This window comes from Gallinula chloropus (genome assembly GCF_964237585.1).
Source record: "Gallinula chloropus genome assembly, chromosome: 14".
NCBI lineage: Eukaryota > Metazoa > Chordata > Aves > Gruiformes > Rallidae > Gallinula > Gallinula chloropus.
In genome coordinates, this window is record NC_140099.1 from 12,414,356 (window position 1) to 12,441,626 (window position 27,271).

Genomic DNA, 27,271 nt, shown 5'->3' on the forward strand with positions numbered 1-27,271 from the left:
ACATTGTTATGAACAGACACAGATGTTAAGCAAATGAGAAAGGAAAAATAACCATGTAATGTATTTCTCCCAACATTTTATCAGGTTTAGGCAGACCTTGCTCAATGGAATTGTTTTTTTCATGATTGCACCATATGTTCATTCTAAATAAAAAAGCTTGTCAGATTCAATGTAAGTAAAAGCAAAAAACCAAGAGAAAAAATCATTTGACCCAACAGACACGTGATGTGTGCTATAATGCTATCTTTGAGTTCGGTCTCTGCGAGTATACAGTATACATTTCTAATCATATATAGTGTACAGTTTGTTTTTTTTTTTTCCCTCTTTTAATTGTGTTAAAACAATATATCCCTGGTGGATTTCTTCCGAGCTACAACTTACATAATTGCAGTCGTTTTCCCCCAAACTGAAAACCAAACCAAAAGGAAGAGGACAGGACAGAAGAGTTAAGCTTGTTACTGTGTGAAAAAGTCCTGTTAGATTAATTGTGCTTCAGTCTTCGCTGCCTGCAGGCAGTGCTTTTATGATGTGTTAATATAATACAGAGTCAATTCTGATTAAACAACTTGTCAATAGTCAACAATGTTTGTCGTCACTCTCAATGGTCGCTTTATCTGGTCTATTTGCATGCCTCCTAGTTTACAACGTTGTGTAAATATACACAAAAATGATCACGATGAGGTTCAGAATTGTCCCAATAATTCCAAGCATTGCCAAGATGGTTTCTTCTTTGCTTTCCTTTTCTTGACTGCCTTTATCTTCTTCATTTCCACTAGTGATTACCATCTTGGTGGTCAGTTTCTTTATCGTCCCCTTCAGGATAACCTAGATTTAGGAAGAAAAACATCAAAGTGGATTATTAGTTTGAGTTTCCAAGCTCACGTTATCAGTGGAGCCAACTGCAGAATTGTTGCCCCATCATGTGTTATATTAAGAATTGACTCAAAAAGGATGAATATTTTTACTAGCTGTTTAGTAAATGTATAATTGAAATGATAGTTCAGCTAGCCTGTAGATTACATATGGGCATTCGTAACAGTCCCAGCTCATGTGCCAGCCATCATTCCTAACACATAGGCAACATCTTTATAAAGCTGGTTAGAAATGTATCAAGGAGGTGTGACTCCACTGGGGGGATTTGGCCTGCATTAGGACTGCACCACAAGAGACCATCTTGTCGACAAGAAGCAAGTGGATGACAGAAGTAAATCTGGGAAGAACTTGTTGCTTTTTAATAGGAAAAAACACCGAAGAGACAGGCATTTTGTCTCCCGATGAGACAGAAGACAGCAGTGACTTCCCAATAAATAATTCAAAACAAAAGCAAACCCAGGATAACAACCATCTTGGCTTTTATTCTCCTCACTCTTAATGCCCGATGAAAAGTTACTCACAGTGCAGGGGAGCTGAAATGTATTGATCTGCCTGCAAGGAGGACACAGCCCTTTCCCAAGCACCGCTACCACCCCTGAACTGGTCACAAAAAAGATGATTCTTCATATGTGAGACCAGCCCAGACTCCCAGCACTGATGGAGCCACAGAGAAGCTCCCTTGGTATTCCAGCCAGGTGCTGAGACCTGGGTAAACATTTGATTGTTTGAATTAGAAATGGATAAATTCTATTTATCTGTGCTTTATCTAACACTGCAAATTCTGATCTCACAGGCAAAACAGAGCGCCCCAGAAAACTGGAAAAGGCTGGCTGGTTTCTCTACGCCAACCAATCTGCCAACAGCTGGCTTCAGGCAATACTCTGCTGTTGTCTCCCAAGCTGCAAACCATATCCCATGATGTTTCTGCTGCAGAAGCAGTGGTAGGATGTAGCAAAAAATGCTCCCCAACAGCTCCTGTCTATCAGAGGGGTTTGGCTGGAGGAGAAAGCAGCACAGGTGATTCCCTCATACCTCTCTCTGCTAGCCCACAGAGTAAAACCACTATACTCAACATAGCATGGCTGTAAACATCAGGGAAGGCTTCCTGAGAAGTGGACACTGCCCACACAGGCACATGTCCCTCCCAACAGGTATTGCCAGAGAAGAACCCTCACCTGCTGCTCCACCAAGTTTCTGAGCTGCGCAGCCATGGAGCGCAGAGTAATGAAAAGATGGAAAGGAGTGGGAAGGGTGAGGAAATCCTGTGATGGAGAGATGGAGTGGAACAGCAAACAATCCAGAAAAAAACAACCAGGATTTTGTCCCATATGCAGTTTGTTCATATACAGGACAGGGTGTAACTGCTGGCAACTTTTAAGAAGGGTGTCATGGTTGAATCCCAGCAGTGATTAACGGTGAGTGAGGCAGAAGCTGGGGTCTGCAGAGGTGCCACCGACCTTTATACTTACACTGCATTAGAATTTACATATTTTGCCTTAGTGTCATCAAGTGATTCAGCAGAAAACAAAAACAAGGCAGACAGTTACCTGAGGGTACCCACAACAGACACAAATTAGTGGGAGCAGGGGTCACACAGCAGAAGAGGACTGCATCAGACACCAGAATATGTCTTTGGGTAATCTGCCCCAGGAGAGCAAAGCTACAGAGGCAGCATGTATCTCCCAGGGACACTGGCTCCTGTTGGCCCCCTCCAGGTTCCCCTCCAGCCCTCACAAACTCCCTGGTCCTTACTCTTCCTCCAGTCACAGCCACCTGCAATTCCCCCTGCAGGATCTACCTATTCTAGCAGCAGAAGGGCTTCATTGTGTTTGGCACTGGCTGGTATCCAGGGGAGGGCTTGGTTCAGCTTTGCATCTGGCAGGTGCCCTCCTTACCATATAGATTACCACCATGCAAATTGGCTCTGGAGAGTCACAGGAGAATTCCTACCAAAGCCCTTTACAATAACTTCACAACACAAGTGTGTCCGCTTTGCGTGGCATCGGACCACAAACCCACATCCCAAGCTGCAACACGCAGCCATTACTTCACCCACAAAGCCATGAGTCATTTGGATATCGTGTTCTTTTCCCCTTCAGTAACTGGGAGGTTTCCTCTCTGGCCAAATGTTTGCATTTCACTGTCTATTTGAAAAATCAAGTGGGATCACAAATATGATCTGATAAAATCCCAGGTCTGGAATGCAAGGGTTGAGGAGAACTTTAAGACCCGACCAGCTGGTTCCAACAAGAGCCAAGCACTTCTAATTAATTGCTCTGGCTCCCACAGAAATGTGATCGTACCCAAGCATCTTGTGGGTCAAGCCCTTCCAGGTCTGAAAAAAGCCAGAGAAGGTACAGTGTGTCTCCCTGCATCTCATGGTTTAGCCAGAGCTTCCCATTTACATCAACATAAACTCACTCATTGCAGTGCTCAGCCCCAGCTGGAGTGGATTTTCACACTCACTGCATGCACCAGCACTCAACTTTGGGATGGTGACTCTGCACTGCATGTGATAGACCATCCAATTTCTAGGATTAATATGAGCAGAGGCAGCATAGGGGCCTCTGAACCCCTCTTGCCAACATCCCCAGACTTTTCTTAATAAATCCAAACTGTGCAGCATGAAGTTCGTGTCAAGCTGTTTCCTGCAGGATACTAGATCCTAAAATTAACATAAATCTAAAAAGTAGCTAAATAATTCACAAAAGCAAAAAACATATCAAAGGCTATTAGATATGAAGACAAAGCATCTGTCTTAGGAAATCCTTGAGTTGTGAACTTTTTGGAAGATAAGAAAGTATTCTGGGCAAGTACTACCACGTTCTTGCCTTGTCATTAAGGTCTTTCCCAGACATTCATTACTGGTTACTGAGAGAAAGGGGGTCCCCAGGGTACATGATCTCTGATCTGAGGTTGTGCAATCACTTTTCTCCTCTTATGCAAGTTCTAATTATTAGCAAGGAGATACTGAGTGGTTTCAAATCCAAACACTGCCAATGCGCCTCAGACTGCCAGATTATTTCTGTCCTGCTAAAGGACCTTAACTGAGGGAGAAGGTCCTGGGTGTGATACAGTGAAATACACATGGAGAAGCTGGTGATTAGGACATAATGAACATGAAGGAACAATGAGGAGACTAAAGCAGTTGAGAGTTCATATATGGCTCTTGTGATTTGTTGGAGGTCATCTCTGTTGCTCCAGTCATGTCTGTGTGCTGTTACCTAGATCATGCTATGATTTAGCCTAGGACTGCATGAACTGGAGAAATGCTGGCCTGAAGTAAAACCTCCAAAACACATGTAGTGTGGACACTGGCACCATTAGTTTCCCTGGAGGGACTGCTCCAGCAGGTCCACACTGCTCAATATTACCCAAACTATGAGAGAGAAAGAGCACAATGGGCTCGGTACTAAGAAGTATTTAACATTCAAACGGGAAAAGACTGGGACCAAATACAATTATATTAATATTTTGCCAAATATAGCACTGTTCAAATCAAAGTAAGCATTGACTTTGAACTGTGAGGAGACCAGAATCAAAATTACTTCTTCACATTTAAGGACTGACCTTGGGAAAAGAGGAGCACTCTGCTAATGGAAGACTCGAGCCTTTAACCTTCACAGATCTCATGCCCAGAGAAGTATTTTGGCTGGCTGGGATTTGTGGGTGGTTTTGCTACTGGGAAAATATTTGCTGTCAGTTTTAGTATAATTACTCCAATTAAGAAAATAGAAAAGTCTTCTGGCTTTCTGGGTACCTTTTTTCAGCCTTTATTATTCTCTTCTGGAAATTGATTTCATTTATTTGACATTGTTTCATGTTTTTAAGATTCTTATGACATATCTCTCCTTTAATATTTTTTCTGGTGGGACTTCATGCTTGTCAGAAACACTCCTTTTCCTTGCTCAGAACTGCTGCTAGAGCTGCTGAGATAGGAGGGAGACCACTAGATTTACCCGCTCTTTAATAACTATGCTTCTATTTAATTACTACTTCATTAAGAAAGCACTTTCCTGCCACATCAAAATTAATGTGTTTCCTACTTAATTTTGTTAGATTCATCATTAACCTAACATCAGCCTTTTGAAAAAATATGTATTCTGAAAAGTGATCCATGAAAAGATACATGTAGTGTGTATTCTGCATTGTACAGGGGAAAAAAGACAGTTCAGTTGATAGGACACTCCATGCGCTGTTCATCTCCTGGCACTGCTCATCTCATACTGCACTATTGCTGACTTCTTACACATCTACAGGAAATCCACTTAGTCTATCCCTGCCTCAGTTTCTCATCTGTGGGGTCCTTTGAAGAACTGTGCAGCCTGCATCAGAAAATGATCTGTAACAAAAGTGAGGGCCCACAAATTACTTCCAGAAGAAGGAGACTCTAACATGAAAAATATCAAGTCCAGCGGTGCCATACAATGCACCCAGGATCATCTCCCCAGATCTGTGGGACCTGTTGCCCATCACTGCCACTGCAAACAGTCCAGTGAACTAGGCAAAGCATTTCTAGCAAGAGGAGAAAATCGTTCCTTGTCTCTTCACTCTCAGTGTGAGTAGTGACTGAGCTAAAGGTGTGAATTTACTGTGGTAGGTTTGTCTCATTGAAGGTACAAAGCACGGATCCCTCACAGAATACCTGTCCTGACATATCTGTCAGCTTTTGAACATGCTGGCACCTTGACTTGCTCTTGAAGAAGTTTTGTAATCTTAAATCATTTCTCTCTAAGTCATTATTTATGATCTCCCCAAAGAGGCTGCGAGTGGAGGGCGCAGCCAAGCAGCAGCGGAGCTCCTGGGAAGTCAGAGGAGGGGAGGATGGTCAGGGCTCTGCTGGGGGCCCTCAGTGCTCCTCCCGCTCTGCCTGTGCTGTCAGGCATTATCTGGCACTCTGAAAAATGGAATGCAAACTTCTGAAATGCTCCCAGGGTGAGGTGCCCAGGTGGTACAGAGCAGCATCCCTCCCCTGGGTTCTGAGGAACCACCTCCCTTTACACCAGCCCAGGATCTGGGTCCCTGGATTCAATCTTGCTTGAATATCAGCGAGCACAAATTTTGTATTCTTAATCCATAATCACAATCACCAGCCAAATTGTTTTGATATTCAAACTTGTTTACAGTCCCCAGGCTATTAGTTGTGATGACACATTAAGAGATAAGAGAACTTTAATTTTCTGAGGATAGTTCCACCCTCTGGGGATAAGAAACACGCAGTGGAAACTTGTTTTGATTAGCAAACTGAAGAGGGCACAGAAACCATACAAAAGCAAGTGTGAGTTCAGATGCTCCTGGAGCTGACACCTTCCCTTATCTCTCAAAGAAGTGCTTGAATTACCAAGTAGGGAGGAGAGGCTCCTCGAGGATTTAACCCCACTTGAACACCACAGCCAAGTGAAGTTTTGTTCTCTTCCTCCTAACAAGTTCTTTTAACCTCATTTTCTTACAGGGGCAGACTTGGGGAAGTTGGGTGCTTGGCTTAAGTCCTGGACAGCCCCCAGGCAAGGTGCTGAGCAAGGCAGGTAAGTGAATACCACGCTGCTGCTAGTGATCCCTGAGAAGCACCTTTTTCTAAGAACTGCACTGGTATATTCTCGCTTCTGTGATGACTTTGTATCTACTCCCCATCCTTGTGCTGTTTTGACTGGTTAAGTCTTCTCCTCAACTCCACTACCACAATATGTTGTCAGCTATCAGTCAAGACCCTGCTCAGAGAAGCACTGGAGGGTGCGGGGACACGCATCTACGTTTATTTTTAGATTTGAATTTCAGGGAACTGAAAGGCACCATTTTAATGCAAGATAAGGCCAGGAGAAGCTCTGGGGCTGTAAGAAGCTTCACTAAAAGCTCATTCAGACACATGAGCTTGCACAGGCACTGTGTAGCATGTATGAATAGCGGATGAATTGAAATGGAATGAGCAGAAACTAATACACAGTAGCAATCAGAATACCTGAGAAAAGCAAAGACCTGCCATAAGAGAAGGGACAGGGGAGATAAGGAAAGATGCCCAGGGAGAGGTCTTTCATTAAAGAAAAAATATCATAAAGAACAGGAATGTGAGTCAGGCTCCATAACACTCCCCAGCAGTGAGCAGAGAGACCAGTGCCTAAAGCGAAGAGATGTCTCAGCGGAGAGAGGACACAAGCACTTATGTAGTCCTCAAGCAGGAAAATAAACCCACATCAGGCTGCTGCTATGCTGGCAGGTTTTAGTCAGTGGGAAACACACGCTATTTATAGCACTACAGCCAGGATATTTCCAAAGGTCTAAGCAATGTGAGACCTCCTCTAGAACAAAGGGAAGCACTCAGCAGCAAAGAGGTTATTCTGAGAGGGCAGAATTTAAATCAGGAATGCATTACAGGACTCGTCCTGCTCCCCACCATGGGGCTGATCCAGTTTGTTCTGGCAGATGTTTTTGTCCCACAGGCAGCTCAGAGCTCAGAGCAGGCAAAGGACATGCAGCCAGTTTTACAGCTTTACCTTCATTCTCCTCATTTATGTCTCTGGGACCATACACAACCCCGAAATTCTCAGGATGCCTAAACTCTGTTATAAAGAGACCAAATATTTTGAATACAGGTATCTTTATCTTAGAAACGAAGCTGTGAAGCATAGCAGATCAACAACCCTTAAATACCAAAGTATTCCTACAGGCTCTACCTGCCTGGGTGCAGACAGTCCTATCCACAGACTCGCTAACAGCCTTCAGCTGCTCCACCTACACAGCAAGGTCTCCAACAGCAGGATTCATGAGTCCTAGCTTGTGAAAGAAACAAACCTGACTGGAATGAGAGTAGGTCACCCTCTAAGCCATAGCCCTCTTCCCTTTAATGTACGATGTACTATGAAGAATGACTTGTTATTGATTAAAATTAACAGTCTTTTTAAAACCCACCTGGAAGTACTAACAAAGTGCAAATTTCGCAAATCCAGAGATGATTAATTTTGTGGCTGGGCCCAAACAGTGCTGAAATTTCAGTGTAAGTCTGGTTGGGTTAGATTGACCTATTTTGTGTTCACAATTGGTTTGCCTGATACACAGCGCTGTGCTTGGTTGCTTGGTGCTAACGCTGTGCAGAAGTGTTTGACTCTCAGTTGCTACTGCAGTACACACTTGCTTTTTTCCTCCTTTTTAATAGTCATTATTTCTTTTCAGACCCCTCAAGTCACAAGAGTATTTCCTCCCCCCCACTCTTGCTGAGGTTAACTCCTGATACCCTTTCTATCAGCAAGAAGGGAGGAAGAATGACAGGATCTATGTTTATTTAGTTCACGAGTCCCTCTGCAATGTGTGCAAATGTGCTGCTTCTAAAAAAATATCGACTGTGAGTGCACCATTTTCAGACAATTTACTGCTCTGTTGCAACAAAGGGGTAGTGCTGAAAGATAAAAGTTGCATATGGTGGACACAATGATGGGGAACAGATCTCTTAGGCTCCCTCTTTGTACAGTGTCTGCTGAGCCCCACCCGGCAATGAAGGAGGAGAAAAGAAACCAACCATCAACTCTGAACAGATCTTTTCCATCTCACCGATGCTCCTTTCCTATCAGCAGGGAAGGGACAGAAAGATCAGTCAGTGAGGGGATTTCCCAGAACTGCTTTGTAAGATGTCCAGAAAAGACCGAATGCCACAATGGTATTTGGCATAAAAGCATCCAAATGGAACCAGCCCACAGCCAGCTGACCAGGTGCCCCTTTGCCATCAGCTGATGCTGAAGATGCACAGCGTGACTGTGGTAATGCTGACCTCATTGCACCTCACTGGAGTCCAGAAATCTGCAGCTCGAGGACTCCCTCTGCCAGAAGAGTCTTTGGGTTTAAGGGCCCTTCAGAGATTTGTTTTCTCTAAATTCGTCCAATTGCTACTTGAACTCATTATTTTTTTCTATACAGTGTCCCCTAGCAATGAGACCAAAAGGTAATTAAGGCACATCTGAAAAAATATCCACTTGTTATTTGAACCTGTTACTTCATTCCTCTTTGTATAATTTGGGAAATGGCTTTTATTCTGCAGGCCACCTAGAATGCTGTCGAGTCTCTTGCCATATCCCTGCAGTCATCTTTTTTCAGGAGTGAAAAACCCTGTCTAGTTGTTTCCTCACAGAGAAGCCATTACACGCTTGTGGTTATTTTTCTTGCCTTTCTCTCTGCCTTTTCTAGTTATCTGAGGGGTTTTTGAAGCAATGAAGACCAAACCTTTCTGGGCTTCTAGTAATGTGGACTCTGTGCACTGAAGATGTATTGCCTCCACTTCAAAGATTTTAAAATTTATGCATATACATAGGTCAGTAGAAGGGACAGTTTTCATTCAAGGAAAAAAAAAAAACAAACCAAAAATAAAGGGTAACCTCTTTTCCACACCCCAGAAATTACCGTAGAATGAAGATTTGAAGTTTGAAGCCAGAGTTCTTTGTGTTAGTTCTTTTCCATCCTTCCTGAGCTTAAAAAAGCTGAACAACAACAAAAAAACCCCTCTACAGTGAGCACACCTGGGTGCTGGGGTATTCAGATTTAAAAAAAAAAAAACGGTATTAAAAGCCTCAACATTTGCATTTTTGTCCAGATAAAAGTAGCATTAGCTGAAATAGCTATGTGAAAGGATGAGATGTTGAAGAATCTCTTTCCATCATTTCTGAACTCAGCACCTCATTTTCTGTTCAAGGGCATCTCCAGAGTTCTCTTTTCGAAGCAAAAATACGTTAAAGCTCTGTAAAAGGAAAAAAAAAATACAATACCCAAGTGTCAGTGAAAGACAGGTCTCCGTTATCTGCCAGGAGGCACGTAACCTCTGTCATAAGCAATTTGAAGATCTGCCCTCACCTCCGCATGTTGGAATGGAAACTGAGCTGCTTCTGAAGACATTTAAGAAATATATAAGAGATGAAAAACTGACTGAAATTTGTATTAATTTTTTTGCTACATATCTCTAAATTCAGCCAAGGGCAGAAGATAATTTGGCTTGTAATGGATCAAACTACCTTTACCTCAGACGTGACCTCTCCTTACAAATCAAATGTGCATCCAGGAGGCTGAGGGATACAGTGCTAGAGCCTCTCTAGAAAAGCTGCTAGCTTGTGGGTACCATATTTTAAAAATTCTAAAATCTCCCATTTTACTTCCAACTACATTCCAAAAATTAATTACAGCTGCATTAAGGGACTCTGCAAATAATTCTAGCCAGCTGACACTTTCTGATTTCAGAAAGTTATGTTCAGGGGTTTTTTTTATAACCTTTTATAGTTATAACCATTTGGTCTGAAATGATACATGCCAGCCATTTGTCTCAGGGAAAATATTTTCTGGCAAAGACCAACCAAAAATGCCACACTTAAAGGTGATCCAAGACGAATTCAGTCTCCTTTTGTTCTTGAGTTATCAGGTAGGCAATAGCTAAACACTATTCGGCCCACCAAATTCCAGCTGCAGTTGGAGCACAGGGCATTTGCCTCAGAAGAGGAGAAGAAAAGGTTTTTGCTTGTAGGGTGCTTTCTTTTTTATTTTTTTCTTTACAGAATTTAAAAGGTGACAGCAGAGTCTGGGAAAAGGAGCAGCAGACTTGTCTGTAGGCATGAGATTTTTGCCCTGAGGAACGGGACAACTCATTTACATCACCTTTTTTCAAAGCTGTTCCCCTCTTCTCTGTACCTTATTTCCTGGGAGCCTGTCTGGAGGCTGGAGCTCCTGAAAGCAGCCATTGAGTACTGGCCTTTGCTGTGGGAGCCAGTGGGAGCTGCAGCATGTGCTGCCACTCCAAAAAAATTACACCGGGCAGCCACAGTTACAGATACTTGGAATCTTAGTCTTTTTTGCCCTAGGTTACCAGCTGTAGTAGGGAGTAATAAGACCCAGAATTGCTATTAAGATGCTGTAAATGGAAATAAGTCAGTGTTTGCATGTGGCAAGGACCTGCACGGTGAAACACCCTGGAATGCCCCAGTGGGAAGTAATTTTGCCTTCACAGCAGAGCCTGAGCTATGCATTGAGCAGTGGAAGAAAATGAAGTATTGAACTCACAAACTGTATCATCTATTATGCACACCAAGCGAGACTCAGATCCTGGGCAAAAATAGTCTGTGACTGATGCACCTGCACAAGGTGGCAAATTAATGGAGTAGAGACAATATTACTTGCAGCATTTCTTAGTTTCAAGTGCTGAGCTGTGCAACCTTGATAATGTTCTTTTCACATACTGTTTTGTGTGTAATTATTACCTATATCAGCCCAAATTTAAAAATAGAGCGTTTCCCTACTGAATGCCTCTTTTAGGACACAGTTGCAGCTGACTCTTAAAGGTGCCAATAACCTGCAACTCATGCTGAAGGCTACTGGCACCGTGACAGTAACACCATCCAAACTCTGAAAATTTCAAAGCCTTTTTCCAAAGTCCTGGCATAAGCATTCAAAAAGGGAGGCAGCTGAAAATCCGTTGCGGCTTTAAAAATATTATTAGACCTAATAAGATGAAATAGCAGACAATTTGAGGGAAGAAGCTGGTTTCTGAAACAAAGTTATCAAAGTAGGATAACACTCCAGGCAACCAACTCCCACACCTTTTATCATCATCATTAGTCATTTATATTGCAGCAGCATGCAGCAACCCCTGCTGACGTCTGGGCTACAAACCAGGCACCGATAGCGAGAACGATACCCAGCCCAAGCAGCTTACAAAGCTACATCGTTACTAGGTATGGGAAGGTGGGGGAAGAACAAGGTTGAAGTGAGTTGCTGAAGGTCAATTTGCACAAACCCAGTACAGCCAGGAGAGCCAGGCCCTCAATCCATGGGAGCAGCTGCCCCTCTGGCTTGCACTCAGAGCAAGCATGGCATGTGAGAGAGGCGGCAGCTCCGCTCGCACAGGTCCCACGGTCATGGGGGAACAAGCTGGCTGCGTGGGGAGTAGCACGTTTGGGAAAACATGAGTGAGGTGACATCTCTCAGGTCTCAGGATAGAGTTCTGTGGCACAGCAGAGAAGTGGGATTCAGGAGTGAAAAGGTCAACCAAATGTTCTGGCAAGGCCATCAGGATGAGCAGTGAAGAAAGGAGTGTGGGGAGAGCTGGATTTCCTAACCTCTGTGCGCTGGTGCATTGCTGTAACAAGTGCTTGCTCTTGCAAGTTGTGGTTATCACAGTAACAGAATGATTCAGTTTGGAAGGGACCACTGGAGGCCACATAGTCCAAAGACCCTGCTCAAACAGGACCACCTACATCCTGTGGCTGAGGATCATGCTCAGGCAGCTTTTGACTATCTCCAAGGAGGGAGAATCCAAATCTCTCTGGGCAACTTGTGCCAGAGCTTGGTCACCCTCACAGTCATGATCTTCCAGATGTGCAGAGGTTTCCAGTGCTCAGCAAAGGATGTCACCTTGCATATGGAGCAAAGCTATTTGGGTTCATTTTTTGTCCTGTAGCTTATTCCTATTCTCTTTATAAAGATACAAATGATGTGGCTATAGATCTGGATAGATTATTTGCATATGTCTCCCAACTGTGTACAGTATGCATAACAACCCATGTTCTTTCCCTGTCTGCAGTGGGTACTATACTGTATAAGGAACACATTCTGATAGCTAATGTAATGCAACATACACATCATGTTGCCTCAAGGTCATGGTAAATTGTATCTGTTTATATGATGCGTTTTGACACACTCTAATGTAGTGCCAGTAATTTAAAACAATGCCCATATCAAGAACATAGCCACAAACCTGAAAGTATTTCACTGCTTTCTTATATTAAGAGCATCCAGTAGCATCTTGATAATTCTACTTAAGGACTTAGAAAGAGGAATGTATATATTTTGCTACATTTTTCTTCAGTGGACACCAAGCCAAGTTTTGTTTGCATATTCTTGAGTAAAATAATTCGTAAAAGGGGAACTAATCTGGATTTATGCTCCCTGAAAGAGAGCCAAATTTAACCCCGATTTTTTTTGTTTTAACATATAATGGATTCTTTAAAAATATTGCTTGCAATAAGAAGGCTGATAATAATAAATAAAATATTCATAGTATCTGAATTATGCAAAACTGGTCATTGGAAATGATTGTGTGCAAATCCCAACATCCTTATAACATACAGGGAGAGCCCTGAGTCCCACTGAACTGGTGTGATAGGTAAATGAAAAGAAACTTGCCCAGAAACAGCAGGTCGGTAATGTTTCCTTCAATTTAATTTTCAAAACAAAGTGTTTATCTGTTAGGAATTGCTGCCCAAGATGTTCTGCTTGTTCACACAGACCTGTTTTCCATTCTAGCAGTTGTCACAACATCCCTACAGGACCGATGCTTTCTCACTTAAGATACCTTGCTCACATCTATTTGGCTCTACTGGTATTTTTAAAACCAAATGGTTCTCTGGGGAGATGTCTATCAATTTCTCCCCATTTCACACTGTAAGGCATCATCAAGGAGCAGTGGGGTAAGGGACTGGGAGCAATGAGCATAGCAGTAAAAAAAATCAGCTTGCAGTCATGAACTACTTAAAACCCACAGAAGATGGCAGCCCTGCAGTGGAACAATGTTCTTCAGGCTTTGAGGGGAGGAAGGACTTTCACTCATGAAGCAAAATTTGGAAATGTGCACTAATCACAAAAGTACTGTGAGTTTATGACATTTAAGGAAATTCTAATAAATAGGAAAAAAATGAAGATCCTGCATGAGTCACACATCTGGGTTAAAAAAAAAAAAGCAAAAAAGCACTTGGACCACACTTCTCCAAAGACCATCTGAGGGATAATTTCAAAGAATGAATATTAACTCAGGTTAACCTGAAAATTCTGATCTGAATCATTCATACTCTAAGGAAAACTTCTGAATTTGCTTCACTATGTAGGAAAGAAAAAGAAGGCTGCTTGCTGGGCAAAACTCAGTGTTGGTTCAATTCTGGACCGAGAATTGATACCTTCTAGTGAATACTCAGAGACACTGGTAAATATAATTAACCTTTTCAATGATATCATAGCATTCCTAGAGATAATGATTTTAGAACCTATCTGTAATGTAAATTAAACAGGCAGTTGTACTGATGAATGTTAGATGTGAAAGGAATAAGACTACGTGATTGAAAAATTGAATGTGCAAAGTGCTTTAAAATACAGTGCCACTTTACTATCCTTCCAGAAAACCTGAGGCAGAGCAAGGTGAAAAAAGTTAGCTAAATTAATGAAGCTGCCCACTGAAGCTCCTGAGAACCAAATTCTGTTCCTCAGTTTCCAGATCAGTACCCTATTCTTTGGACCACATTGTCTCTCTGGACCATCTGGTTTAAAGTGATGCTTCAGTTTATACCGGTTGAAGTCTTGCAGCATAAGCTTTTTAACAAGTCATTTTGCAGCACCAACAATTTAATTCAGCTTAACAGAAATATAGAAATAGAAACAGTAAAATGTCTTTTGACCTTTGCTGTTGGCTACAATCAAAACCATGTAACAAAAAGAGCAGAGAGGAAATGTAGGACATACACTCAAGATGATGAAAAAAATATGCTTGGGCGTGTAACACAGTACACTGAAGAAAATGTTCAAGAACAATTCTTCCTGCTGAAAATATTATTCCCATAGGGCTGCAAGGGTCAATGTCATCTTAGATTATGCACTGTACAAGTGCCAGCCATAGGTGAAGACCCACCCACAGGCCCTACACTCTTGGGCAAGAGGTCACTAAACACCAGCAATTGATCTATGGCTCCAGAGACTCCAAGGAGGGGCACACAAAAACAAATACAATGTGCAGGTTTCCTTTCTTTTGTTTTGTATTATACATACTGCTTTGCTAAAGAATAAGATTAATAAAGCATCAAGAATGATACTATCCTGTTAAGTGTTAATCAATATCAACGATGAATGAAAATCATTTAATATAATTCAGAAAAACATCCTTAAAGTAAATTCCTCTCTATTTCGTCCTGATACCAAAGCAACCTTCCAAAGATTTCTCCTTGCGTGAAGCAGTTTTTCTCCAGAGGCTTCCCATTTGATTCACACAAGCCTAACCTAAGAACTCAAGCTAAGTCCTATTTTGCTTATCAATCCTTAGCTCCTCTCTAGCATTACTGACACAAGTAACATATCCAACTCTGGTTTTGTGTCACCCTCTGAACCATTCTGTTTTATGTTGAAGCTGGAGGCCATGTTGCACATGCCGTTGGTCTGACAGGGGACATCCTTCTGTCACCCAGAGTCTTTTTCAGTTGAGTTTGGCATAAGCATTTCCTCAGTCAGACCACAGACCTGGCTCTGTATCTCCGGAAGCTTTTCAAGTTTCCATCCAACATCTGAACTATAATTTCAAGTCTTTAGATCTGCAGATGCCAAGCACAATCCAATAATTCACATAAAAACTCTGCACAGTGATTGGTGACTGAAAGGCAGCCAGCTCTCAAGTGAAGCACAGGCAGTTGAAGACCAAAAAGCCATGCCAAACAACCCTGAGGAGAGGAAGGGATGAAGATTTCTTTTCCGAAGAGAAAGTGTATGGCAAATTTATACAGGGAAATGTCTTACTCCATGAATCAAAAGATGTAAGCTTTCTTTGCCAAAAACTGGAGAGCCTAAAAGCTCATAATGCTACATTAGTACAGCAATTATATTAGCTTTCCTGAATTTTAAAAACCCAAGACAAAAGTTTAGTGCTTCTGACTTCGCTTTTTAAATAGAAAGTGAGAGTTACACTAGACAAACTCCAATTTAAAATCTCAGCAGGACTGACAGCTGTGTTGAAGAAAAAAGCTTTTCCATGGTGCAAGCTTAAGGGTTGATCTTAATAATGGGCATTTTCTTTCTATAGATCCAATGCTTTTTGTTATTTGAAAACCAGTCCAGAGACTGATAAACCTTCCTGCATCAAAATTACACTTTCCTACATTTCATGCCTGTTATCAGACTAGGACCTATGGCAGCAGCCATAGGAAAACCGGACAATCTGTTCTGCATGGGTTGGTAAGAAAGGATTCAGTTATTTTTCCAAAAGGATAATCTATTTCATGGAGAAGAAGTTAATTCTGTCAAATTTTCAAGTAACTAAGATTTGGCCAGGAACATTTTTGGGCTTATTTCTGAGAGGAAAACCCAAGTCTGTCTCCAAAGCTCATGACTCTCTCCCTCTTCCAGTTGCTCCCAATTCCATCTTCCTTTCTTCACTGGAGCTCTCTTGGAGGTGCAAGCACAAGCTAGAGCTCCTCACAAGCAGGGAGTGGCTGCAGATAGCTTGCAGAGCACCAATGCTGTGGCTCACTGAGCTGGGAGTGGGGGAAAGGAAGACATATGTAGGCTAGTGGAGTCGTTACAAGACAAACCTTAGGGTTGTGCAACTCATAGCTCCATTCAACCCCCCACAAACAATCCAAGAATCAGGCTTTTTATGGAAACCCACTGGCAGTGTTTTACTTTAAATACTGCTGCTGCTTGGACTACAAATGTCAAAAGCTTATCTGTAGTGATGCACTGCTGCAGGCTGGCCTTGGGAAATCCTTCACAAAAATCTGTCAGTGAGGCTGGGTAACTTCCCTCCTCTGATGAAGTCATCTGCCCTGGTCAGGGCTATGCTCTCCACTCTCTCCCTGGGTGTAAAGTAAGCATTACTGAGGAGAAAACCTGCACACCTTGCAGATGCACAGCCCTTCACCACACGCAGGTATTTGCAAATAATTAAGGAACAGAATAGCTCTACCAGTGTAGACAACTGTGCCACCCTCTGTACACTTCAGATCCAGTCAAGTACAAGCTCTTCTGCAGCATACTTGGAGTAACATTTTTGCTGGATGCTGTTGCCTGTCCCAGGAAAGATGGCTGAGTTGCCAAAGCATCAGGTGAGGACTGGTGAATCAGGGTGTCTGTGGTCTTGGGGGGCACCTCCATGAGCACAGTAACACCCTTTGCAGGTGGGATGTTGGTCAACATGAACAACCCTGGCTCTGAAAAATTGCATTTCCATCCTTCCCACTCATTATGGGCTGCTTCTCCCTCACTGTTGCTAGGTGGGAATTGCTAACCAAGAAAACAGGGATTTACAAAAATGAATGCTCTTCATAGATGACATATTTCCCTCTCTCAAGAGCCATAATCCCTGGGCTAGCACAAGTTTCTGCTGCCTTCCTTCTGTTTTCTCATTCCTGACTTCTCATATATGCAAATTTGGGGTTTTTTTTTCTGTGTCGTTTTGCTGTCAAAACTGCAAATACTAGAATATATCTAGTCATCTCACAAAAGGAAGATTTACAGATGTTTGGTCTTCATCATCTTGTTATGGTTTTACACATTTTTTTTTAACAGCAGAGTAAACAAGATATTTAAAGCCTCCCAAACATGGCTTATAAATTCCTCCCATTCCAACTTGCAGATATTTACAACTGACATTGGCTGTACCTCTGCTGCAGCCATAGGACTGCTGCACACATAACCATGCCCAAGGTAGCTCCAACATAGCCAGGTGGGAGCAGAAGGCCTCCAGAAAGTACCAGGGGTCTGTACCCCTAGGAGGAGCAGCTACCTGAAACCACAGCTGCAGTCCTGCTACATCCACTGGATGCACCCCGGAGCCCAGGTGCTGCCATCTTTCCCAGCTTTATCCAGACATCAACAGGGACCAGGTACATTCATCTTCTGAGGATGAAGCAGAAATAATTTCCTTCCATTGTAGACACTGACAGGACAAGGGGGATGGATTAAAACTAAAGGAAGGAAGGTTTTGATTAGATATTAGGGGAAAGTTTTTTACAGAGTGTGGTGAGGTTCTGGAACAGGCTGCCCAGAGAGGTGGTGGGTGCCCTGTCCCTGGAGGTGTTCAAGGCCAGGTTGGATGGGACCCTGGGCAACCTTGTGTAGTTCCAGGCTGGAGGTTGGTGTCCCTGCCTGTGGCAGGGGGTTGGAGCTCTGTGATCCTTGGGGTCCCTTCGAACCCATGCCATTCTATGATTCTATGAGTCTATAATTTTCAGAGTTTTGCAGCTGACAAACAGGCTGAGTGAAACTAAACCAGACGTGCTAAATCTTGGAGAAACAGTTGCAGAGCAGCTCTGCTAAAACCAGTGGAGATCTGTGTGCAAAGGCATTGTGCAGGGACACAGAGATATGCCTGGAACATTTGCTGAAGAAATAAAGTTTCAGGTAAGAAACAGAGTGCCAAGCCACAGTCTGTTTGTAGTTTCTACCACAGCAAATTGTGCCAGTGGTGATGATGAAAGCAGCTTTGTGATGCAGGTGTGGAAGAAATCAGTGGCACAATTCTCACTAACTCTACCTGGCACTAGATTGGGCTTTGAAAGCAAAAGTTGCCCAGACAAGCAATAGCATCAGGAACAAAAAGTACTTTTTCATAACTGAGTCACCAAAACTGCCAGCATATGCACTGACCCCATATCCCTGTGTTAGTCCCTGAAAATGACCCACAAATTATCTGTCAGCTCCAGTAGCCTCAAATAAGGGCCATGTGACAGTGAAGATTTGCAGAAAGTCCCTTTCTTTTCACTTCCCTACTCCCATTTAGCAACAGCTTGTACCAAGAATGGCCTCTGCCTTATGCTGCAGCATGAGGTATTTAAGGAAGGTACTGAGGTATTTAAGGAGAAGTATAGCTATACCCATAGAGACACCAGCAAGGATCAGTGGCAAATGATTTTTACTGCAAAAAGCATTATAGATAATGAAACTATTAATCATTCATACAAAAAATCAACATAAAAATCCACATGCAGTGGTGACAACTGGCACAAGGTAGATGGGAAAGCAGCCAGTGAAACCTTTTGGCCACCTTTTTCCATCCTGTGTGCTTGCAGAGCTCGTTATGCAGGGCGCATTCGCTAAGAGGAGGCTGTTTCTCTTCCTGTTTGTACAGTATCTACCACTGCCAGGCCCCGATAGCAGTAGCTGATAATAATTGCAATCTGTGTGATAAGCACACACAAATAGGCTCCCAACTTGCAAGCACACCCTCCTGGTGGGTAGGGTTCACCTTCTCAGCCAGTCTCCTGCAAAGCCTCACCGCCGCTCTTGCACCTGCGGCTCCTGCAGGCACAGCAGGGCCAAATCCTGCCAGTGGCTTGCACAAGCAGCTTCTGCTGCTGCCCCTTGCCTGCACCCAAGCAGAGCACTGAGCTCTGCTCATCCTCTTTCCTTTCTGTGTGTCCTTGTGCATGTGCTATAAGAGATCCAAGAGGTTTCCTTTGAGCTCGTGGTCCTGGACAAACATAAATCAATGTATTTATTGTATTCTGGGTTATGTGGAAAAGCTTTGCATATTTCTGCTGTATAGCTCAAGCAGTAAGCTAGAAGAAGTAAGGTGTAATCCTGAGAGGGTTAAGCTAGTCAAGCTACATCAGTGAACACTGGCTGAAAGCATAGACTTTGTTTGATATATATTTTAAACTGTCAGGAGGAACAGCCAGTGAACAATGCAGTACTTGACCTGTCAGCATGATACAGATCATTTACATAGCTTTTTACAAACATTAACAGATTAATCCTCACCTTGGGACACACAAGCAAGGTTCAGTAGCCCTGATGAAGAGATCTGGAAGCTGACTCATACAGAGGTTTTAACCTGATTTCCAGGAGAACCTGGTATCTTTATGTCTTATATTGTTTGTGTCTGTGGGGACCCAAGGCCATGGCAACTTTCTTAAGTGCAGATTTCCTGGCTCTTCTTCAGTTCAGCAGCTGTGACAGTCCCATGTAGGATGGTAACTCTTGCCCCAGAACAGAGGACACAGGCAAGTTCATGTACAAAGCTCTGAGCTGCACACCCCAAATGTAAAGCAAACCAAGAAGCTGAAGTGGGAAAGTCCTACCTGGCTGCAATTTCCTAATACAACTGGCTATCCAAAGCATCTCAGCTCATTGCATTTCAGTGGGATCTACTGCAAGCAGTGTCAGTCATCATATACTAATGTGGGTGAAAGTTGAGTCCTTTGCACAAGGCTTGGGCTTTGCATTGAGGAGGGGTAAGGATCTGTGAAAGGTATGGCCCATGAGATCATACCAACAGAGCTCATAGACCAAGAGAGACAGTGGGTCACGGCCATGGCCCATGAGGCCATGCTGGCTCTTTCCTTAAACCACCTGGGAGACGTCATTTGCACACATCACTTACACAACTGAGGGGTCTGCTCCTAGCAGTATCATTGACATCACTGAGGGCTGAGGAGTCCATAAACCACAGAAGACTGGGAGATCATGTCCCTGGAGAGGCAGGACAGGGAGTGATGCCACAGCATGTACGCAGCAAAGGGTGAGAGGCTCAGTTCCCACATGTGAATATGGACAGATGTACACAGGTACACTGTTGTGGGGGTGAGCAACGTGTGTCCCAAGGGACTGGGGCAAGCACAAAAAGGATCAGGGGAAGATGCATTTGTATAGGCATCTGCTAGATATGCATGGGCAAGGAGAACATTCCACTGGACCCTTAAGATACTTAGTAATTCATGAGCGTAACTTGGCAAAAATGTTTGGGATTTATCCCTAAAGAACTGATGTCAGGAAGGCCTCCTCTGTTTTATGAAGGAAATTGTTTATTGATCCTGTCTGTTTGCATCATATTCACACTGTACTACTCTTGTGCTTAACCAGCAGGGATCCAGAAAAGTTGATTCTCTCTTCACGCGTGAATTAACTCCTGCAGGGAGATGCTGCTCCATGTGAGGGTCCAGAGAAGTGCCATAGGTACAGACAGGTTGTAAAGTAGGGAGCACTATTGTTTCTGATGTTAAAATCCCCATGCTGCCTATTTGGTGTGCCTTCTTCATGTACTAATAAATCTAGTGAAAGCCTGATGAGAGAACACAAATTAATTTGGAGGCAGACTCAGCAGAAATATTGTAGGATTCTCTCTGTTACATTAGGCATGGTCTGCTTACTTCTTTTTTTTTTTCCCTGCCAAAAGAATGTAAGGCTTTAAAGATGCTTTTGATATATCTTGCCTTGTGAAATATCACAGATGGAATTTTTGGTCTTTTACTAGCTTACTAAAATGCAGCGAGGAGGACTGGAGTTGTCTTGTGGTGAGCATGAATGGAAGGAGCAGATGCTCTGTGGGCCCTTCTCCATGAAACACCCATTGCTTGGTTATCAGGGTGAGGATGACTTGGCCCAAAGATCCCAGCAATTCCTTACAATTCCTTTAGAAAGCACGTTAACAGATGCAGAATTTGAGAGACAACAATTAGGAGCAGAAGTAACAGATCAACCACTCTGTTTTCTCATAAATATGAGAAAATATTCATGGGTTCCAATGTCCAAATGTTCAGTGGTTCTCCAGTATTTCTTAGCAAACTAAAGAAAACATAGAAATATTATCACATTATAAACCCTAAGCTCAGATCCTCAAAGATGTTTGGATTCTTTAGTCCCCCTTGCTTTAAAAAAGAACTAGGGATCAAACAATATGTTAAGTTTTTAATACCAGCATGTGTTTGAACTGAAATTTATTTATTCTAATATCCAAGGTTTCATGGAAAACTGCCAGATTAAGTGGAAAAGCCTTTCAGAGCCTCTTTTATGATATTTATAGGTAACATTAGGTCTAGTTTAGGATGGGGGCCTGAGGTAGGCTGGGATGACCCAGTGCACTGTCAGTACTGATGAAAATAGAGTGCAGGTGATCCTCCTGGCTGCTCTGTGTGGTGGAGAACAGTGTTTTGAAGCAAGTTATGTAATTGCTCCCTGCAGTGGACTATGTTTTGACTAAGGCATTCCTTTCTACCTCTTTTCCATTGTAGATTAGTGAAAAAATTTGTGTCAGAAAAAATAACAACATACTTGATGCAGTAGGATGCATTTCAAGCTCTCTTAACATTTCTGTAGAACAAAACATGAGTGAGATGAGGTTTCCAGTGGAAGTACTGCTTTTAATAAGGCTTTTAGCCCTTTCTACGTTAATATGTCATTACATAATTGCATAAAAAGAGTATCTGTCAGCATCCAGAGGTGTGGCACACCTGGAGCTGTATAAGTAGGGCAGAGTGAGGTAGATACCTCTTAAGCTTCTGAGATACTCTGCTGCAGAACTCATTCCAAAACTCTGACAAGTTTGGGAAAAGCTTTTTCCTTCTTGACATGTACAAAATTTCCCTGGATTTGTATTAAAATGTTAAGTCGGATTTTTCCCCAACTTCAGATGTAATTTTAGCAGCTAAGTATTTTTTGTAGAAACTATCTCATCCTTTGTCATAAAGAGGATAAAAAGCTGAAAGATTTCCTTGGGCAGAGGAGGCCTGCTGGGGTTAATAGGAATCATTGTTAGGTACCATATTTTCTGTGTCATCGTATTTTGCCCAAGTGCTGGATTCATAATGACCTGTGTGAATTCTAGATAGCAAATCATCAGTCTTTTTATGATTTAACTGGATTTTTTCCTGTGTTTAAATTTGATTCATTTACCAAGAGCCCTCAAAATCATTACATATCTCCACAGCTATCCCTAAACCCTGACAGCGTGAACAGCTACACATGCACAGCCCCCAGAACCTGCATGGAATGTTTAGGATATTTCTATTTAGTAAATTTCTGTTTAATCTAGGATATACTTCCCCTGTGTAGTAAAGCAATTACATAATTAATGGTTACATTCAAACAGAATGGTTCAGGAGAGAAAAGAAGAATTTTTAGGACAACTGTGTCAGCCTGGAAAGGAAGTACGCATCAATAATTCCCTTTCACATTTGATACTTCAACTACTATTAACTTAAAAGTCCAAATGCAAGTCATTAAGCAAAAAAATGAACAAAATGAAGAGCAACCTTGCAGGGACAGTGATGAACTGAGAATAAGGACATTTGGGTTCAATTCCGAACTCTTCCCTTGCCAGTATAGCTTTGGGCAGATGCTTTGTTCCTCAGTTCCTTATCTATTTAATAAGGATATTAATAGTCGATTAATTCTACCCCTTGCCTGCATGCCTTTTGAAGGCATCTTAAAGGGTTGGTTTTTTTTTGTAGTAGAAACTACTACTTTTGGTATCTGTAAAACTCTCAGCACAATGGAGGCCTAGTTTTTATTGAAGACACAAGAAGAATTAAAGGAGGGAACTGCAATCAGAATTTACGTCTACCATAGACCTGGTGTAGGCTGCTGTTCAGTACTGGCCTATAGAGTATGTAGTGCTAATGATGGCCCTTCAGAGAGCTTCTAATTAAAGACCTGACCAGTGAGAGCCAATAAGTATTGGGACAGCTGTAACAGACCTAGCTGAAAATATATAAGAAAACATTTCCCTCTAAAAAGAAATATTTAGTTGCAAATTTTCACTGAGAAAAAAAAAAAGTTAAACATATACCAGTAGAATTTCTTGTAACACTGAAACCTGACTAAAAATGTTACAATTAAATGTTCTATCATTTACAAATCAGTATGCCCATACATTTGGATTTCTAGAGTTTTCTCTTTTTTTAAAAAATATGATGTCTTTTCAAGTTTTTATGAAAAGCTTATTAAAAACACAGGTGCTGATCTACTGAAATTTCTTCTCAGATAAATATTCTTTCTGTGGCTACTTAAACAAAAGAAGTTTAAGTCTTTTGTTTTGATGGGGTTTTTTGGCAGGCCTTTCAAAAATCAGATTTTTCCTGGATCTTGAATGAAGACAGCCCAAAGTAATGCAAGTACAGGAGGAACTCTTTATGTGTTGTATTAAAGTACCTTTTTCTTGATTGGTAATAGTTACTACATGTATTTCCACTGTTCAATATAATTTCCCTAATAATGCAGATGGTTCAAGCTCTAATTCACATAGTGTGTCCAAATAAAGAGTTCAATGGACTGAAATGAAGTACATCCACATTCAGTATCAGAACTTTATTGAACAGTATCTTAAAAGAAAATATTTTCATTTTAGTTGCTTTAGAGCTGGCATAGAAAGCCAAACACAGATGTTGGGCAAATGTTTAAAGTAAATGATTAAAATGTCACTAAAGAAAGAGTTCTAAGTCAGAATAAATCATTAACAGAAATGACAACAATCATTCTGTACCATGCAAAAACAGAATGACAACAATCATTCTGTAGCATGCAAAACCTGCCTCAGAATCACAGACTCTTTAGAAAATAATCCACTACTCTTGCTATGTATAGGGATAAATGAAACAAAAGAAAGTATTGCTGCATTAGGATATATTTTAAAGTTTTTAAAGGTTTCTATGCTTGTGTTTTCTAATTTTTTTAAATTTATTTCTTCCATAATGCAGAACCTAGCACTTATAATATGTACTATATTCTGAAAAGGAACTGTTTATTACAAAATACAATGAAGGAAATAATATTTGTTATGTAAAATACATATCCTAGTAATATAAACATTTATAAGCATGCAAACTGCACAGGGAAAGAAACTCCAGATGTTTTTACTCTTTCTACTTATATATATGTGTATATCCTGTAGGAAGTTTAATATAATTATGACTTCATATTGTGTTTCTATACCCTAAAGATAAATATGTTCCTGGATCAAGTACAGAGCTAAAAAACATTTATTAACTAAAAACTGAGCATACTTAATGTAGTAGAAAGATTGATAAGTATGCCTGAGCCTAATAATAGAGAGTAAGATCTAAGCACTGTAAGATCAGTACTATTTTAAAGGAAGTCTCTATTATTATTTTAATGAGGTGCAGGAAGAATTGACAATACCTAGTAGCAATATTAAAACTGTCACAAAAATAAACAAGGCAATGAATGATTCCAATAAGAACGCACTTCTCTCAGACCACTAATAAAAGTAAACTTTTCATATTCTGATAATTTTTAACTAACAATGTATCTGTACAGCTGCATGATCTTTAAAAATGTAATTAACCTATTTTCCTTGTCCTAATTGCAAAGCAAATGGATTCACATGGGTAAAAGAAAAAATGATTTTGTTTAGAAGGGAAATACAAATTATGCCCGAAGCCTAATAAATCTGTTGCCATGACAATCAAAGAGCCTGGTCTTACAAAACCTTTCATAATTTATTCACATGAGTAGTTCTTACTCATATGAGTTGTCCCATTGATTGAAATAGAACTGCTGATGTGAGGAGAGATTTGCAATGGGAAACTTGAATTTAGGATGCAGTCCTTGTTCACATAAAGAGCCGAAGGGACTACTTTGACGAGTAAGAGGTTCTTTCAATAGTAAAGATTGGAAGATGACATTTATGGATTGTGTTGTCCTTCCTTAGTTTTCCTTATTGGTTCTTATAGTAGCCACACATTTGGGATTGTAAAATACACAAAAAACCCTACTTCAATGTACATGTATGCATATTTTGAACCCTTACTCCTAAAATCAAGGCTAGTGTCTCTGAACCCTACTGAAAAAATGGTTATGCTACAGGAACATGCTGTACTACTACTGCAGTGATTTGAAAAATGCATTGCCATTCTCTCTGAAAACTGTCTGATGGAGTTCCTCATCAGACAAAGAGGATATGTACTGGGAACTCCCACAGAATTACATCTTTTGAATAAGATTTAAGCTCTGGTTCTTGCTCATGAGTCCTGCTGTGGCCTGGCCTGGCCTGGCTTTTTTGCTTTGACTTTTTGCACTCCTCTCACCCTCAAAACCTGCTGCCAGGAACCTGTCACCTCTATATCCAGCTAGGCAGCCTATGACAATCAGCAGACCAGCTCCTGGTCCATTATTAACCCCATCAAAAGAAGCAGCGGAACTTGCAAGAGATTGCCCTCAGAGGTGGGGGCGGGCCCTCACCACAGTTTGCTCCTCAAGAGGCACTTAACTTTCCCTATTCCAAACTCAGAGATCCAACAGAATGCATAAGAGAAAAAAAAAATTAAAAAAAAAAATAATCACATCATCACTGTTTTACCTTTCACATTCACTCTAATCTGTGAAACTGAGATCCAAGTAAACCAGGCTTTCTGGAAAACTATCCTGTTCTTCCACCTGAGTACATTCCCTGTATAACTCCTGATCTGCTTGCCAGTTAACTGAAAATTATTCTAAATTTTAGCAAGTCGAGTAGTTAGTTAATAACATCACCTTGCGCTCCCCTAGAAACTTTCATCCAGGAAAATGAAAAAACGTTAGAGCTGTTAATGAAAAATATCTTGCAACATCCACTGGAGCCGTATATAATAATTCTCAACACCCCACAAATACATGACAAAAATTACTTGATGTGAGAACATCTTGTACTGAGTTTGCTTATTTTATGACTTCGGTCATCAAGAGTAATATTGTCATAATTCACAGTGGTCATATTTTGTCTTTCTGATGTGAGTAGAAGGATCTGCTTCCCACTGTATCTAAAACAGCATGCAAGTCAGTATTTGATATTTGTTTCCCATGGGAAACAAAATAAAGTAAATCTTCTGTACTGGCAGATAGTGCACACATTCAAAACCCTTCTGTAGCTTTTGTTTACTCAGATAATCCTTATTCAGAATTATTCTCGGGTTGACACAGGATTTCTTTTACCTTCTATTTTTGCCTTCTAGAGGTTGGTGCACAACTGAGGTGCTGGGAAGGTGTAACACCATGACCCCAGGGAGACAGACAGAGCGAGAGAAAGTGGATGCAGAAGGAGGGGAATGGAGGGAGAGAGAAAGAGAGAGAAATGTCCAAGCAAATTCTTAAACATCCTCTTTAGCATGGAAATATGTTCATTACAGACACTGATGTTCCAGTGGAAGTGCAAATGACAGCACAGGTGTGCACAAACACACACACATACACACACACTGTCACAAAGCAAGGGAGACAGAAACAATCTTACAAAGCTGCTGCAGTAATCAGGACACTTGCTCCTAGAAACAACCATACAAACAAATGCTCTGTCGTTAGCTTTCTACATTTTTTCCAATTTCCATTTGATTATTGCTATTATTTTTACCTCTCACCATAACAGAAATATGGTTATTGTTAAAAGGAAGGAAAAAGGCCTTACCATGCAGTGCATCAGGAAGAGATGAGAAGCACAGAGCATGCTGCAGAGATTAAGCTCAGCATGGCATTCAGATATCCTTTGGAATTGAAGAAAATTGTCCAACCCATTCTTCCTAACAAAGCCGAGAAGTTTTCTCTAGGCTTGAATTTTTCACCAGAAGTCAGATCCTTACAGTGCATTATATTTTCTTCTTCAGGAGATATATTTCCTCCAGTTAAGTTTCAGCTCCGCAATGCCATTTCCCATCAGCTCTAAGAAGTTCTTCATTCCCAGATTCGTGGTGTCATCAGAGGGACTCCAAAGAAAATCAAAGAAAGAAAGAAAAAAAGAAAATAATACCTTACCAAAGCCCTGAAATTACTATGCAGAAAAGGAGAAGAAAAAAAATCCAACAACCCCTCATTTATTCTATGATCTGTGTATTTCACAACAATCAGTACTACCTCTTTGGTCTGATAGATTCAGTGCTCATTACCTGTAATAAAGGAAGAGACAGAAACTTTCCCAATTCAC

At 41.4% G+C, this 27,271-nt stretch overlaps 1 protein-coding gene across 1 annotated transcript; it reads right to left on the bottom strand.

Annotated features, from left to right (window-relative positions):
- Positions 1-639: 639 nt before the first annotated feature.
- Positions 640-26,797, bottom strand: TUNAR (transmembrane neural differentiation associated intracellular calcium regulator; the record flags this gene model as incomplete). Its single annotated transcript, XM_084270571.1, has 2 exons — positions 640-825; positions 26,759-26,797. The coding sequence occupies 2 exons, from the start codon at positions 26,795-26,797 to the stop codon at positions 640-642; spliced, it is 225 nt and encodes a 74-aa protein (XP_084126697.1).
- Between the last annotated feature and the right edge of the window lie 474 nt (positions 26,798-27,271).